Source organism: Carassius auratus, chromosome 7 (genome assembly GCF_003368295.1).
Source record: "Carassius auratus strain Wakin chromosome 7, ASM336829v1, whole genome shotgun sequence".
NCBI classification, from domain to species: domain Eukaryota; kingdom Metazoa; phylum Chordata; class Actinopteri; order Cypriniformes; family Cyprinidae; genus Carassius; species Carassius auratus.
In genome coordinates this window covers 18,759,309-18,776,049 of record NC_039249.1, presented here as the reverse complement: position 1 = coordinate 18,776,049, position 16,741 = coordinate 18,759,309, and the positions used below count along the sequence as shown (strand labels likewise).

Sequence of the window (16,741 nt, the reverse complement as noted above, 5' to 3'; positions counted from 1 at the left end):
TGATTAAAGAGGGGGAGCGATGGGCAATTGCTAATCACATCTGAGGCAGCAGCCATTTTAGACTCTGCTTAGTTCAGATTCCTTGAAAGAGGCTTAAAGGAGTAGTTCACTTCCAGAACACAAATTTACAGATAATGTACTTGCCCCCTTTTCATCTTAAGATGTTCATGTCTTTCTTTCTTCAGTCGTAAAGAAATTATGTTTTTTGAGGATTTATCTCCATGTAATTGACTTCTATGGTGCCCACGAGTTTGAACTTCCAGCTTCATAGGGCTCTAAACGATCCCAGCCAAGGAAGAAGGGTCTTATTGTAGCAAAACGATCGGCCATTAAAAAATAAATAAATAAATAAAATATGTATATACTTTTTTACCTCAACACTTGTCTTGTGTAGCTCTGCAATGTGCATGCCTACTCTGTGCAATCCCATTCGAAACAGTATTTAAAAAATATCCCCTATCTCATTTTCACCTCCTACTTTAAAATTGTCCTACATCGCTGCAGAAGTACCGACCCAGTATTTACAAGGTGAACATGCAAAGAAGCTCAAACTAGCTGCATTGAAGCTGCATTTGGAAGTTCAAACTCAGGGGCACCATAGAAGTCCACTATATGGAGAAAATTCCTGAAATGTTTTCCTCAAAAAAAAAAAAAACAATTCTTTGTGACTGAAGAAAGAAAGTCATGAACATCTCGGATAACAAGGGATTGAGTACATTATCTGTAAATTTTAGTTCTGAAAGTGAACTACGTCTTTAAGGGAATGAAAAAAAAAACAGCTGATTGGTGACTAGTCTTTGATTACTGACTTTCACACACATATACACACGGCACCCCTCAGAATCATACACACACACACATACCTCACAGGGAAATCTCCCAGTAAAACCGCAGTAATCCCGCCACTATTTACTGTGAGGGTTTGGAGTTAACAGTCTTTGGTCACAGGCCAGTGCCCTGTGCTTCCTGTAGCACACTCCGTTTTAATTACTTTCCTCTTGCTCTCCTTAAACACTTATTCCCAGCCCTGATTATACACACTCGCACACACAGCAGCTCCAGTGTTTGTTTAAATTGAAAAGCTTCAGCTGTAGACTGCATGCAAAGTCATTACTGTAATACAAGTCGCCATCAGTCATTTTAGCAGCTAGACGGAGCCGCCCGACCAAACAAACAAGCTCGAAAAAAAATGATCCTTCTGATTCTTTAGCTCTGTTAATTATTTGTTTTCCCCTCAGCTCAAGTTACAGAGTTAGCCCACCGTTTGGTGAAAACACCATGACTGTGTAATTAGGGCTACCCTAGTAAAACGAATGCAGTTGAAGTTCGATGTCAGTTGCTTGTGATTCCAATCATGGCTGCCGCATCAAAACTCAATCAGTGCACTGTGGCACTTAAACGCATATTGTGTCGCTCGCACAGGAGCCACACAATCAACCTGCAGCCTGTATTTACAATCCAAAGCCTCAATCAGAGCCCTCTTTATGTGCTTGCTTTAAAATATGTATATACTACCAGGGGCTTCAGATCTCTGTGGATGAATATGGAGTAGATAGTAACGTTGTTTTCCTGTCAGCACACATGACAGCTCTTTTATCCCAGCATAGCAGCATAGCATAGCTTTCAAACAGTAAAACAGCAAGGTCATGAGTTTGATTTCCAGGAAAACAAGTGCTGATAAAATGTGTACCCTGAATGCATGTCGCTTTGGATGAAAAATGTATTTTCAAAAATGTAACATTCATGTGATCGTTTTGAGAAATGTGTGCTTCATGTCATCAACAAATATTTCTTGGGCTGCACAATTAATTGTATTATCACTCTGATATAATCACAATTTATTTTTCTAAACCATAATTGTCTGCAATATTGTCCCACTTGTTATTTATGCTGAAAATTTTCTTTGACTTTCCATTATTTTGCATTGGTAAGCTTGGGTTTGCCATATGTTGCATGGGCGTAGGTTTGGTCTCAGCTTTGGTGGGGACACCCCCATAACCCCCCCCCCACCCCCTGGAATTATTTTGTTGTAAGATACCAGTGATTTAATGGTGATTTAATATAACTGTATAATCTCAAAAATGCACTCTCAAAAAATAAAAATCTGAGACTGTGTAATGCTGAACAACCAAATGTTTTATTAAGATAAATTATTATGTACATTAGTATTTACACTAACAAAAAATACTCTGCCACAAGGAAACCAGTCTAAATAAATAAATATAATAACCTTTTTCTATTATAAACACTATTTACCCTCCAGTACACTCACGTTTATGTTGACTGCAAGATTCTAAGTTAAGGTAACTTACAGGCTAATTGACATTCAGTTACTTGCTAACGTAGCATTCTATCATCCTGGGTAATACTGTCACCAGTTAATACTATTTTCCACAGAATATGCATTTTAAAGCCTGGTCAGTCACTACTGCTAGTTTATTTTTGTGGCTAGCTAGTTATTTTGCCTACTTACACTCTGACTCTGCATTATGAAAAAGCTTCGTATGTCCCCTTTCTTCTTCTTGGGTGGCATCTACAAAGTACAAAAAGGGGAAAAAAAAAAAACCGGAAAATTAAAATGTTTTTACTCTGTCCTTTGTAGGTGGCAGAGAGACAGCCCTTGTAACTTACCGTCGGCGTCGTCAACATGCGTGCGTGCACACACACACACACCACCCGCTCGCTGCTAGTGCAAGCACAAAAGTAGTCCCGGCCCGCGCGTGTAGCCTGTCAGATACCCCGCCGCCAATCAAATTACGGCGTTTCTTGTACTGTCGTTGTCCTGGCCATTAGAATAGATCCAAATAGCAGTGCAAACATACAAATTGCAGTACAAAGATCCAAATAGCAGTTCAAAGGAGCTTGCTAAATATTGGTGGGGACAAATTTTTCATCTCAAAATATTGAAAGGGACTAGTACCTAGCGTCCCCCCCTAAACCTACGCCCATGATATGTTGGCAATTTGAATGCCACAATCAGAGCTTTTCTTTTAAATGGAAGCATTTTCCATCCAGTGCTTTATGCTGTTTCCTTACCTGGCAACCGTGTTCTCTCTCTGACCTTAAAAAAAAAAAGGCTGAATGTCTGAAAACAACAACAAGCTTGTATGTTGGAGTATCGCGATCTCCATTTTGATGTTTTCATCAAATGAATGTGCAATACAGCTAGTCTGGCTTCCTTCACAAAAGTTGCTTGTCTTATTCGCTCTGACTATGTCTGTAACAAATGAATATATTGAGCAACCGCAGTATGTATGTATGTGTGTGTGTGTGTGTGTATATATATATATATATATATATATATATATATATAAATATATAAATAATTTTTTTTTTTTTTTTTTATTATTAGAAAACTGTTAATGTAATTTGGAATTAATATGATGAATTTCACTGTTACATTTTGAGACCAGCTTCTTGAGGTTTTACCAGTTTTCATAAAGTATTGAATGTGTTTAGATGAATAAAGTAAATCAGGAAACTGTATGTGGTTAATTTGTGCTTATTTGAAAGTGCAATAATTCTGATTAGAAGTTTTTTTTTTTTGTTTTTTTTTTAAAGAAAGGAAAATTAAAAAATCAAATGAGAATGGTCATGATTAATACTCAAGGTTTTAATTTTTGATAAAATGTGATTGTGATTATTACCTTCACCATTATCATGCAGCCCTGCCTGTGTGTTGTGCATGCAATACAATATATTTAAAATTCTCTGCTCTACTTGTTAAACAGGGATTTAACATGGTTATGGCACAGCAACAAGAGCTTTTTTGTTGAAAAACAATTAATTAATGGTATTCACTCCATAAATCTCTTAAAATGCGTAGCGCCTATTATAACAGAATGCTTTCTGTTTGCTAATGATTGTCAAACTGCGAGGTTCAGCATTTAGTAAGCATTAGCAAAACGCCTCAGTCCAACAGCCCTCAGAGAATGTTATGGCACATCCTCTTTTACAGCTTTTACAACTCCAATAGTGCTGTCTGGCCATTTTTAGCTGCCTGTATAAGGGGAGATCAGAATGACTGTAAAACATTTCCTGTCTATAAAATAATCTTAATTCAGACCCAGTCTATAAGAAACTTTATAATAATTAGCAAATATCTGTGCATGATCTGACATCAGGTTAGCTGCCATGTGTTTGGACGGTGTGGTCTAAGTCAGTAAAATTTTGAATTTTGAAGAATATTATTATTTAAATTTTTTGTCGATACATTGGAAGTCGATCACAAAAAAAAAAAAAAAAAAAAAAAAAATCAACATGTCTCTGTGAGAAAATCATACAGGTTTTTAAACTTTCATTTTTGGGTGAACTAATGCTTTGAGGAGACCTGCTACATTTGCATTAAGCTTTAATGAGATTAGAACCAATAGTGCTATAAGTGCTTCTAGAAATAAAAATGTATGTTTCACATGTGATATTTTGAAACCTTATGAAACATCAGTAAATTTTTTGTATCGAAATTTGTTGTCACTGCCCCTTAACAACATTGATTCTATCTAGCCATTCTCCAGGAATACACACACAGCTACTCACAACCCCCTGAGGCCCACATGCCACAGTTACAGCCCCTTCCTATTAACATCAGTGTTCAATCAATCCAATGAGACAGACCCTGTGACTCAACATGGCCTCATTCTACTCTGAGAAGATTAGGGTGAGCAAGTCAAGTCACCATTATCTTTACATAAGCCACAATCACATTACAGTTGAACTGCCTCCCGCAATCATACACCAATCGATATTATACATGAGCACCAGATGTGTGCCTGCAGTTTCAGAGCAAAGGCTCAAGGGAGTTTTCAACGGAGATGGATAAACACTGTCCACACAGAAGTAAGGAGGCGCTTGAGTTTTGTGCTTCAAGAGAATTATGAACAAATCCCTCAGGCCAAGAGCTGCCGCATAAACCATCTCTGTTTATCAAGTGGGACAACCACTATAAAAAGACTAATAACACACCTAGTCTATTATGGTGCCAAATATGTCTGTTTTTTTAAAGAATGCATATATGTGAATATTTTATATATTATAAGATTAAATAAATGTGCCGCCTCAATGTTTCATGTGACCCAGTTTGTTTCTTTACAAAAGCTTTCATTTGTATTATTTAAAAATAATGTTAGAAACAAGATTCAAAGAGACTTTATATATATATTTATATTTCCCCTATTCCCCTCTCAAATTGTGTTCCAAAGCAGTATGTGTCATCACATATAATAAGACCAATTACCACCCTGCCATCTTGCTTTTGAAAGACTTTGAAAGCTGACAGAAATGCTTCATCTGGCCGAGCTGAAGTGATTAGACCGAGGTGTTTTGTGCTGACTGAGCCTCAGATGGTACTGGGGGTAATGAAGCGATTTACGGTCAGTTACAGGTTGGTGGGTGTGGAAGGGGGAGTGATCTTGTGAAGTGTTAGAGAAAACACATTGGAATGCTGTTGAAGGCCAGCTTTCTATTAAAACACTTCATCATTTAGTTAAACTGCTTTACATGACTTTATTATATATCAATCTAAATTTTATACATCTTAATAAGAAAACAAAAACTAATTTGTGAAAACTTTGGATTTTTTTTTTCCTAAAAACATTACGTAAGTATTTATACTCTTTTCTGTGACACTTAATACTTAGCTCAGGAGCATGTCAGATTTTCTGGCTCATTTTTGAGATGTTTCTACACTTTGGTTGGCATTAACTTGGCAAATTCAATTGATTGAACATAACTTGGAAAGGCACATACCTGTCTAAATTAGATCTAACTGCTAAAAAAGCATATCAGAGCAAAAACCAAGGCATGAAGACAAAGGAATGGTCTGCAGGATTTTGTTGAGCAAAAATCTAGGAATTTCTACAAGAAAACAAAACAAATCTGCTGCAATTGAAGGTTCACAGGAGCATGTGAGAGCCATATTCCTTAATGGAAGAAGTTGGGAACAACCAGGACTCTTCATAGAGCTGGCCAAACTATCCATGATTATAGAGTTTATAGAGTTTTTAGAGTTTAGAGATGGAGAAACTTTGAGACAAGCATCGCTGCAACTCTCCACCAGTATGGCCTTTATGATGGAATGGCAAGACTCAATCCTCTCCTCAATGAAGACACTTGAAAACCCATTTGGAATTTGAAAACCAAAAAACACCTAAAGGATTCTCAGACTGTGAGAAACAAGATTCACTGGTCTGATAAACTCCAATTACAAACATAATGTCTTGCATCACCTGAACAAGACTATCCTAGTGGTGTACCTGGGAGGGATGGAGGGTGTTTTTAAGTTGAGAGGACTGGGGGACTTGTCAGGGTAGAAGAGAGATATCCTAAATGAAAAGCTGGTTCAGAGTGCTTAGAGCCTCAAACTTGGCAGAAGGCTCCCCTTCCAGCAGAACAATAGCCCTACGCACACAACTAGGACAATGCAAGTGTGGCTTATGAGCTTCCTTTGTAAATGCCCTTGAGTGACTCAACCAGCTCGGACTTGAACCCAGACAAAGGTCTGGAGAAACCTTAAAATTACAGAGCCATCCAGCCTGACCTCAGAGGATCTGCAAAGAAGATGTACAGAAATTGCCCAAATGGAGATGCAATGCTTGTCGCATCTACTGACAAATAAACTTGAGGTGGTTACAGCAAATGGGGCTTCAACTTCAGCTTCAAGGACTGAGTTATGAATACTTATGCAATATAATAAAAGTTTTTCCCTTTTTAATATTTTCTATTAAAAAAAGCTCATTAACTTGGAATGAAGTCAATCTCAAATCTGTTTTTGCTTTGTCTTTATGGTGTATGAAGTGTAGATTGTTGTGGGGGGAAAAGTCATTTAAAGCAGTTTAACATAAGGCTGCAGCTTCATGATGGTGATATACAAAACAGTGTAGCTCTGTGTCTCAACTTCTCTTCATTCTGATTACGTCTTTCTGTTTGTTTAATTCTCATTCATTCTGACATGTTCTTCTACCTGTCTTCTCCATCCATATCCTGTAAAACATGTAGTGAGCATCTAGCCAATGACGAATGACTCGTCATCCAGTTGTAATGTGGCTTTGATCTGGTCCTTGTCAAATGTATGTCTCTCTACTGTCTACTTCATGTTATTGTGGTGGACAGTCAGTGCCCTGTACAGCATTTTTGTGTGGAAGCCTGTGTTCAGCTTGTAGAGTCTCCCAGGCTTTTTTGAAGCTCCTGTATTAGTGGGTTTCCAAGATGCTCTTTGATCACCGATGCCACGCTGTGCTCTGGCTTACACGGGCTATTCAATGTGCACAGTAGCCTTACCCTGCCCTCTGACCCCTCCGTACTCCAATTAGCCGTCATTCTGTGACCCCTGCCGCCTACCTGCCAGTCACCTTCAGTCCACACCTACACGGCACGTCTGCCGTCTGTTGCCTCCTGCTCTCTCTGCCCCACTGCCTCATGCACTGTCAATCAGATTGAAACTCCCCCTTTAAATTCATTTGGTCAGACTGCCAGACCACACATATTTGTTTTGTCTTGCTGCATTGTCTCGTAATGTCCATCAGGAAATACAGACGCCCAGCAATGATCCCTAACCCATGTCAGTACAGGCTTCCTCTCATTTATGCCTGCAGTGGCTGATGCACTAAATTATTAGCTCTGTTCTGATGGCTCCGCTGACACTTTAGAAATTAGAGGTGTTTTCCTTGATGGTCAAGGACAGGATTTTTATTCTACATTTGCAAGCTCTGTATGAAAGGAAATGTACATTTTAAATGAAATGATAGCGCATGTTTTAATCCTGTTAAATCTTTCTGTTCATTAGGATGGGAACTTCAACCAAACTCTGTCTAGGAAGACACCAGAGAATGCTAATAAAGTGGGTCAGTCTGCATTCGTAGACTTCGGTGAGTATAGCAATTCACTATGTGAGGTCCATTTGTGTTGTGTTTAGAGTTGGCATTACATGCATGCACTCCAGTACAACCAAACACTGGCTGTGATTTCTGGGATAATACATGCATAATATGCTCAATTCTTATGCAGTTCAGAATCTGAAAGTAGCCCTGAGTTTCTAACGGCAATACATGCGCAACACAGAGGTTCAACACACACACATGGCACCAAATTGAATATTAGCTCCTGTGGGATCCTATTAAATATTAACAATACAAATTTCCCCTTTCCAAAAGCATCCCACTGATAGCAGGGGTGGCCCCGGCAGTGAAATCTCACATAACATAAATGATTGATAAGCAAAGTGAAATGACCTAAGATTGAATGTGTTCAAGTGAGCTGCATCTCGGGAGCTTGGCCTTTATATTCAAAGCTAACTGATCTGACCAAACAAAATCCCTTCTCTGCACTCTTTAATCTGTTTCCTCTGATCTCTTTCTTCTGTCATTTTGGGAAATGTCACTTCAAGCTGTTATGGTGTTTTCACAGCAAAGAGCTTCAAAGGATGGGAGGTTTTCATTTGACTTCCAATCAGTCAGGTGGTTTTTGCTTTGTGACTGTAGGCATCTGGGCTATTATAGTTAACTGAAACTAAAACTGTAAAAAATGTACTTGAAATAGAATAAATGGTAACTAAAATAAAATTAAAATAAAAAAAGATAACCTTACTTAATTTCAGTTTGCCTTAATGTACTAAAACTACTTTTTTTTTTAAGTACTGAAATGACAAAAACACTAAATTACTAAAATGTTAATCATCAAAAATGAAAATGAAAATAGAATTGTTAAAAAATAAAGATGTTCAAAATAATACAAAAGTATAGTGTTTTATAATAATGTAATAGTGTTTACATTATACTACAATAACTTTTTTAAGCAGCTGCTGAATTCCTATTATCTCAGTTTCTTTTATTCTTCATTTTCTGCACTTAAATTGGCAATAACTGTTGCACCCTTAGGTGTAGTACTTTTTTTGTTTTTTATCTCCATTGACATAATTTTTTGCCACTGGGAATGTAGCTGACGGTGATGACATCACTGAAATATTTTCATACTGAATTGCAGTTAGCCTTCATTCTTGCATTTATTAGCATTCTAAATCATTGGCTGCCTTTTGAACGCACTTTTGTTTTTAACATAAGAATGGACACGGACAGAATTAGGCTTCCAGTATCATTCACTTCCAGTTATTTTACCCATCAGTCTGTAATACTGCTTTACATTTGTAATCATATTTGCATATTTGAACCCTTTCAAGCAGTGATTTTATGATTTTGAGATGCATCTTATTACGCTGTGGACATTTGAGGGACTCAAACACAACTATTTAAAAAGATTCAAACATTCACTGATGCTCCAGAAGAAACAAGATGCATTAAGAACACGATGAAGATGGCCAAATTTGTCTTTTGTTGAAATAGAATTTTGTTTCATTTAGTTCTGCCCTTCGTAAGCAACAGAAGATACTTGTATGTTTCCCAGTACACAAATTAAGTACAATTTTCCTTGATCTTCAAATTCCATCTTCAAAGTTTTCACCCCCCTTAATGCATCTTTTTTCCTTCTGGAGCATCAGTGAATGTTTGAATATTTTTAAATAGTTGTGTTTGAGTCCCTCAAATGTCCTCAGTCTGAAAATATGCATCTCAAAATCATAAAGTCACTGCTGGAAAAGGTTCAAATATGCAAAGATGCGGGAGAACTGAAGAATCTGCAGGACCTTGAAGGTTTTTCTGAAGAACGCTGCTCAGTTTAACTGTTCAGAACAAACAAGGGACTCAAGCACAACCATCACAAAACAGAAAGACAGTCAAGGATCATCAGGTAACAGAACACAGTATTAAGAACCAAGGGTTCCCAAACTTTTGAGGGGGTTATTTTAATAATTTCAGCAATTTCTTTGTCTTGTGGACTAAATGTTAATATCTTTTATGTACAATATCTTACTCAGGACAGTACTAAATAAAAAATAACATGCATTTAGTATGATCTCTCTTATTTTTTTTTAATTACTTATATTTTCACAGATTCTGCAAAGGGTGCCCAAACTTTCGAGCCCCACTGTATAATGGTGCCACCACAGCTATTAATCCTGTTTTATAGTGAATATATCTGATATTGGCAGGTGACAAATGAATCATATGTCAGATGAAACAAAGTCACTGTTTTAAACTTAAATGCAAAAAAAAGGCTGTATTTAATTTCCTTGTTTTGAGTTTTATTTTCCATTCGAAAGGAAACCTTAAAATATAACCTCATGTTGTTGGTGAACTCTTTACACTGTGTTCTGACATTCAAGCAATGCTGTTTGCCTGGTAAGCAGGATGTTAGGACATGCATGGCCTTTGTACTCTGTCCTATAATTATGACGAATCAAACCTCTGAGGTTTGTCGTCTCTGCCCTTTACTGTTACACAGAAATGATGTCAAAGTGACCATCTGGAATGCAAAGCGAGAGGTTGGGTGAGTTGAAAGATATAGATATATAGAGAGAAAGCGAAGGAGCTGTAGACTGTGATTTAGGATGATAAATGATGTTGGGGATGGGAAGAGACATGCATGCTAGAGCAGCCCTATTCTACATGTATGTGCCGTCATGCCTGAGTCAATAATAGTGGCTCACACAGAAAAAAGACTTTATTGGATTAGTGTCAGGCGCTTGTTCTGGAGACAGGAGTGTGAAGATCTTTGCTGAACCCTAATGATCAACATCTGTCTCCGCTTTGTCCTTTTCCATCTTCCTTTCCTGTTTTTTGGTTCCCTCCAAAGCTTTTAACTTCCTTTACCACATACGCATTTCACCACCTTCTAGAACTTGCACGCAGGCATCAAACTGTCTGCACCAATTAGCTGCAGTAGTGTGTGAGTATAGGAGCCTGTAGCCTGGAGTCATTATGAGATGATTTGGTGTGAGAAACAGGCTGCAGCTTCATAATGGTGATCGTCTTTGACAGGATAGACTGTGGCACCGGATGGACACTATAGGTGAACACAAAAAAAAAAACCTTTCCAGCAGCATTCTCACCACCTTACACACACACACACACATGCAATACAGGTGAATCATAGCGATGCTGCTCCCATTAAGTGGGTGGTAATGGGTAGTGAATGGCTTCCTCTGAAGCCAAGGACACATCCTGACATTATACATTCGGTTGGCTTGAGTGGGCACTGAAATCACAGCTCCCGCTGCATGGCGCTTTCTATAAACAGCAGAAGGCTTGGCCCACAGGCATGTGGGTTTGGTTTAAATGGTTTAATTGCAATGATCATCAAAGCAGCAGCCTTGATTTATGCTTTTGTTCTACCTTTTTAACTGCTAATGTTTGAATCAGCACTTAATTAGAAAAAAAAATGGGTTTGGGGAACCTGCGAGCAGAGATGCATGTTAAATTTGACCTACGGTCAAAGAAATCGTCAATGCAAGGCACTTCAGAGCCTTATTTCAAATGAACGGAATGAAAGGAACATGGTATGAAGTGAAAGGTATATGTTGTTCCCAAGAAGTTAAGAGGAGGTGGGAGGAAGGTGGGAAGAGAGTCAGAGTATATGTGCGAGGGAGGGAGAAAAGAGAGGGTCCACTTGTTTGATTTGAAATGGGTGTTATTCTGATCACACTCCTTGCTGTCAGTTATGGCATGGCTCTCTTCTCCGTCCTGCACCTAAGTGGCAGATCAAAGATACACCCCAGTGACCTTCTTTTCTCTCCTCCTCTCCTCTAGCACGCTTTCTCTCCGTTAGTATTCTCCAGCCTTCCTTCTCTGCTCCAAACACTCGACCAAAACAGTTACAGCAGTCACTGCAAGAGTCTTGCTGTCTGGTTTAAATCGGCCATGAAATAATCCCCTCGGTAAACGAAGGTAAATGCAATCCTGTTTAGTAGCAAGCAGGTGTGGCTAATGATTTCTCCCACCTTAGCTGATACAGAACTGATCTCTGGGCAGATATTTTCATTGTGTTACTAGTCAAGCCTGCTAAGCAGTGGTTACTGTAGATCTAGAGTCTGAAGTCCAGCTTTGTCTGAATGAGGACAATCTTCCTGCTGCTGCCTGATGTGCTTTTTTGACGAGCAAATTAGGAATTTCAGACTTTGAAAGTGTTCTGTTTGTCTTGTTTTACTTGGAATATATGAGTTGAAATTGGTTTCTTTTCTTCGATTTCACTGACACAAGGTAATAAACTATTGTCCGAAAAAGAGATCTGATTCCGCAGCATTTTAAAGACCACTTTTACGGGATCATATAATGTTGCTTAAAAGCACATTATTTGGTGTATTTGGTGTAATGCAATGTGTTTATGCACACTTTTTTTCCACACAATGTTATTTTTCCTTCTCTGTGCCCCACCTTTCTGAAACACGTTGATTTTTAGAAATCACATCGTTCTAAAAAAGTGAGGTATGCTTGTTGAGTGTTTTTACATGACAATGTTGCGTAAACATAAAACCATGTCTGCATTTGTGATCGAAGAAACTACAAGCCTACTCTACACTCCTCAAAACTCACATTTGAATCATCAGTGGCAAATTCATTAAATATAAATATGTACTAACAGAGGGTGAGTCAGAAGCACCAGACTGTCCTTGCAAAGTTAGTACTACCCCACTTTATAGAACAGCCTTTGTTCCACAAACACATTGTAGGTTACTGGTTCAGGAAACAGTCCTCATTGTCCATAAAATACATTGCACACACACAAATATTTGGGCTGAACTGTTCTGGAACAGGGTTGTAAATACAACTTAAACACTGAAACACTGATCTGGTTGTGTCTTTTTTTGGAAGACCAAACAAAGTAGTTAAGCTTTCACAATGAAATACACAGCATTTCCACAACATGGTGCTCGTGGGAACAGTGAGAATAATAGTAACACCAAAAAGTTACAAAGCTTCAGTGAAACATTAGAATCTGAATAGCGCATTCAACTCGGGGGCGTGGTCACATTAGAAGATAATGAGACGTGAAAAAACGACATCGCATTTTTTTTTTATATGGATTACTTTATCACAGAATATTTGTTTTCGACAGCACTTGTTTAGTTTAAAAGTAGATATGTCAAGATTTCTGTAGATATATCTCTCATGTCTCTTCGTTGAGTATTCACTGAGTTGCAGTTCATTTTAATGACATGTTTGTAAATGAAGAACAGCGCAGACAAAGGCTGCAGACAGCACACCTTGTTTGTTTTTTTCTTATTTTTCTTTATTTTATAAATGCACAAAGTTTTGTTGTTATGTCTGTATACAAAAAAAGTAGACCCTTTACAGATTCCATTGATGTATTGCTCTTATCTGTACGATCAAAACTGAAAGTGTAATTTAAGTTCTTTTCGGGGTTATCAGAAGAAAATGCCTCATAACGCGTATACGCGTTAATCAACTCCAAAGGGTTAATAGAGAAAATATAGCTTTGCCATCACAGAAAAAAATTGTTTCAAAATATATTAAAATACAAAATTCTTATTTTAAATGATAGTATTTCACAATATTTATTGTTCTTGTTATATTGTTGGCCAAATAAATGTAGCCTTTTTGCTTTTGTTCTTTTTCCTAACAATTTGACTTGAGCAAGTTAAGAAATTATTTTTGGATCTGATTGTGGTTCATTCACACTGCCAGTGCGTTCACACATCCCATAAAGATCCCGTAAAAACATGTGACATTACGATGTGACACGCTCCGTTAAGCTAAGCTGGCGGATGATCTCCGCGATCTCAGTGAGAAACTACCAGATCTCTGCTTCATTACAATTTGCACATAATTTTTCATCATGAACACTGATCTTCCTTCAAAACACCTGGTAAAAGAGTTACACGATAACGTGCTTCATCACTACGACACACCCTTTACGGCATTAGTTCTGGCTTTTATTTGCACAGACTTTGTTCCGGGACTGAGCCCAGCAATGTTACTAGGTCCCCAATCCGGGATCGATCCTGGAATCAATCCCAGGGCGTGTTTGCATTCATGCAGAAGGCACTCCGGCAATTTTCCGGGACCAATGTGCAGTGTGTAAGGGGTTCAAGAGTCACACCCTCCAACACATGTACAGTGCAAAGGTATTATAATTCATGAATGTGCACTGTCAGAATGTAGTCAGTCTTGACATGGATGTGTCATTATGAATGCACAACATATGTTAGACAAAATCCTCCATCTGCTCTATCAGGATGGTAATTGCTCTTTTCTTTTTTTACATGTGACAGCCAAATGCATTATTCATTAGATGAATGATATTCAATACTAGGGCACTGTCAGGAAGGTAGCGAATGGCAGAGATGTCCTCTTTTACCATTTTTTTACTTGCTTGAAGTTAGTGTCACATGTAATGTGATGTGGCATTTAACGCCCAGTCATCATGACATAAAAAAGTTTGTGTGTGTGTGTGTGTTTGTCATGGAGGGCTTTTACTATTTTTCTACAGCTACTAGACGTGAGCTTGTGTACTGTATAGCAGGAAGCTGAAGTCATTAATGGCAATAAGCAACTGGCTTGTACTCCTACCGTACAAGTACACATGCTTCGGTTGTCCAAAAAAAAAACCACACGCACACACAGATGGTCACATTCAGTCTTCTTATGCTGATGTACTGAGAGAGAAAGCTCTTAAAATACAGAAAATAAAAACAGCATAGATTTTTTATCTCAAGAATGGAAGGCAGCTCCACACTGATTGGTGGTGATAAAGGGATTCAGTATGTATGAGGTTTTGCTTATATTGTATAGAACAAACATTCCTACTTTTAAAGTCAGCTACACTGAGGGGATCGGCACACAAAAAAATGGGCTTATTTAACATTAAGTACTGTATTAATCCAAACTGGTTAGTATTTTGCTAAATATTTTAGGGCTATGAGAGATAAGTTGATAACTGAAGATATTAATTAAATATTTACACATGACAAAACACAATAAAAAAAAACAACACACATTTACTGAATGACTTTATTAGTTTCATTTTGTTTTCCAAAAACAAATTTGGAAAGATTTGCTCAGAATTCATTCTATTATGTTCGAGTTTTTTTTCTTTTCAGCATATATCTATTCAAGAATGTTTTGCAATCTCAGCACCGTCACATTCAGCTTATTCACTGGGTTTTGTAAAGCAAAATTCTCTTTACAATTTTTTTTATTTTTATGCAGAGTATATATTGGCCTCTGTACATTTTAAAATATATATTAGAGCTGTCAGAATATCCGTTTTTCTTTCTTTTATTATCATGGCCAAGAGAATTCACAGTCATACTTTATATTAGGTGGCCTTAACTACTATATACTTACATTTAAATTAATCATTTACAGTGTACTTATACATGTTTTTACATTGTACTTATACGTTTTTACATTGTACTTACAGTATATAAAATAAAAACTTCCATGTAATATATAATATAAAAAAACCTTAATGTATAATTTCACATTTTACTCATAGTAAACTTTAAAATTGACTCCTACCATGGTGAAATTTGCAGGATGATGGAGGTAAAAGTGGGTGAACAGGTTGGCTGGTGTTATTGACATCTTTTGTACTTACTGCTTACTGCTGATTGTCACTGCGTGAAGACTGGGATGTCTTAATAGAATCCAAAAAAAACTCTCACACGGGCAAACGAACTTTTTCGGGTGTGGGTAGAATGTCTTGCTTTTGTCTGTCATCTGCTCCAAAATGATTTTGGGTGTCAGTATTAGCTACACAGTGCGTCATTGTCTCTCTTTTTTTTTTGTCAGTTTTTTTGACAGGTGGCAACCATTGTTAAACAGCCATCTACAATGTTAGACTGTCATCCAAAGTTGTTGGCGCTGGCTTATTTATAATATTATCGAATGTGTAGTATTAACATAATATCAATATTTAATTCCTTAAATCAGTCAATACCGGCATATTGTGGCACATTTATGTATGTATGTATAAATATGTATGTATGTATGTATGTGTATATCTATTATATGTAGCTGCCTTTATATTTGATCACACCCATGACCTTGACATTGCAAGCACCGTGCTTTTCAGTTTGCACTACAGGAATCCGAAAGTGGAAAGTCCCCACCATGATAGAAATATAAACTTGTGTGTGTGTTTGCGTGTAATTCTCTGTTTCTCTGCAGGCTGCAGGTTTGATCTACGTGGCTATTTGGTGTGTGGTAGATGCTATGAATGTCAATGAGTATCTCCACTGCTCTTCCTCCAGTTCTTCTCTTTCCCCTATTCAGCCTTTATTTTTGAGTTGCTTTTTCTTTTCTTGGTTTATTTGATTAATTTGCTGATATGTTAACATTTCATATTAATAGTAGATACTTTGTGTCAAGCATGCAAGAGGTAAACATGAAGGAATAAAGACTCGGGCACAGGATTCTGACACCAGGACAAACGGCTACGCACCAGGCTACCACACACTTCATTACACATGCTCAAGATCACATGATGTTATCTCCATATGCTGGAGTCTGGAGCACTACGACCCAAATGAAAAGATGCATTAGTATATCATAGACTTCATTTTACCTCCTCACTCACTCACTTACTCCCTCCTTCTGTTTTTCCTCAGATGGTGATGGCTCCCAGGACCACCTGTTGCCGGTCTGCATGGATGCTGAATGTGAAAAAAGTGCAATTTACCTGGACAAGCCTGGAGGGACAGAGGTACACAAGCCCTCCGTTATTACTCTGTCACATTCTTCCATCCCACTCTTTCATCTGTTTGCTTCTGCAGAGTCAGTGAGCTCTCAGAGCTGCTGTGAAGACAGTGACAGGACTGTTTTTAACATTGTGTCACTGTCACTTCTAAAAGTAATGGTAGATTTGAGAGATGGATCATTTGAATGGGCCATTT

At 37.8% G+C, this 16,741-nt stretch overlaps 1 protein-coding gene across 2 annotated transcripts in view; it reads left to right on the top strand.

Annotated features, from left to right (window-relative positions):
* The window catches only part of LOC113106181 (T-cell immunomodulatory protein-like), a 124,453-nt gene that overhangs the window by 34,774 nt on the left and 72,938 nt on the right, over nt 1-16,741 (top strand). For both annotated transcript variants that reach the window (XM_026267855.1, XM_026267854.1), the window contains exons 8-9: nt 7,781-7,862; nt 16,457-16,551. In XM_026267855.1, the coding sequence (XP_026123640.1) occupies nt 7,781-7,862; nt 16,457-16,551 (177 nt within the window). The remainder of the gene's footprint in view (nt 1-7,780; nt 7,863-16,456; nt 16,552-16,741) is intronic.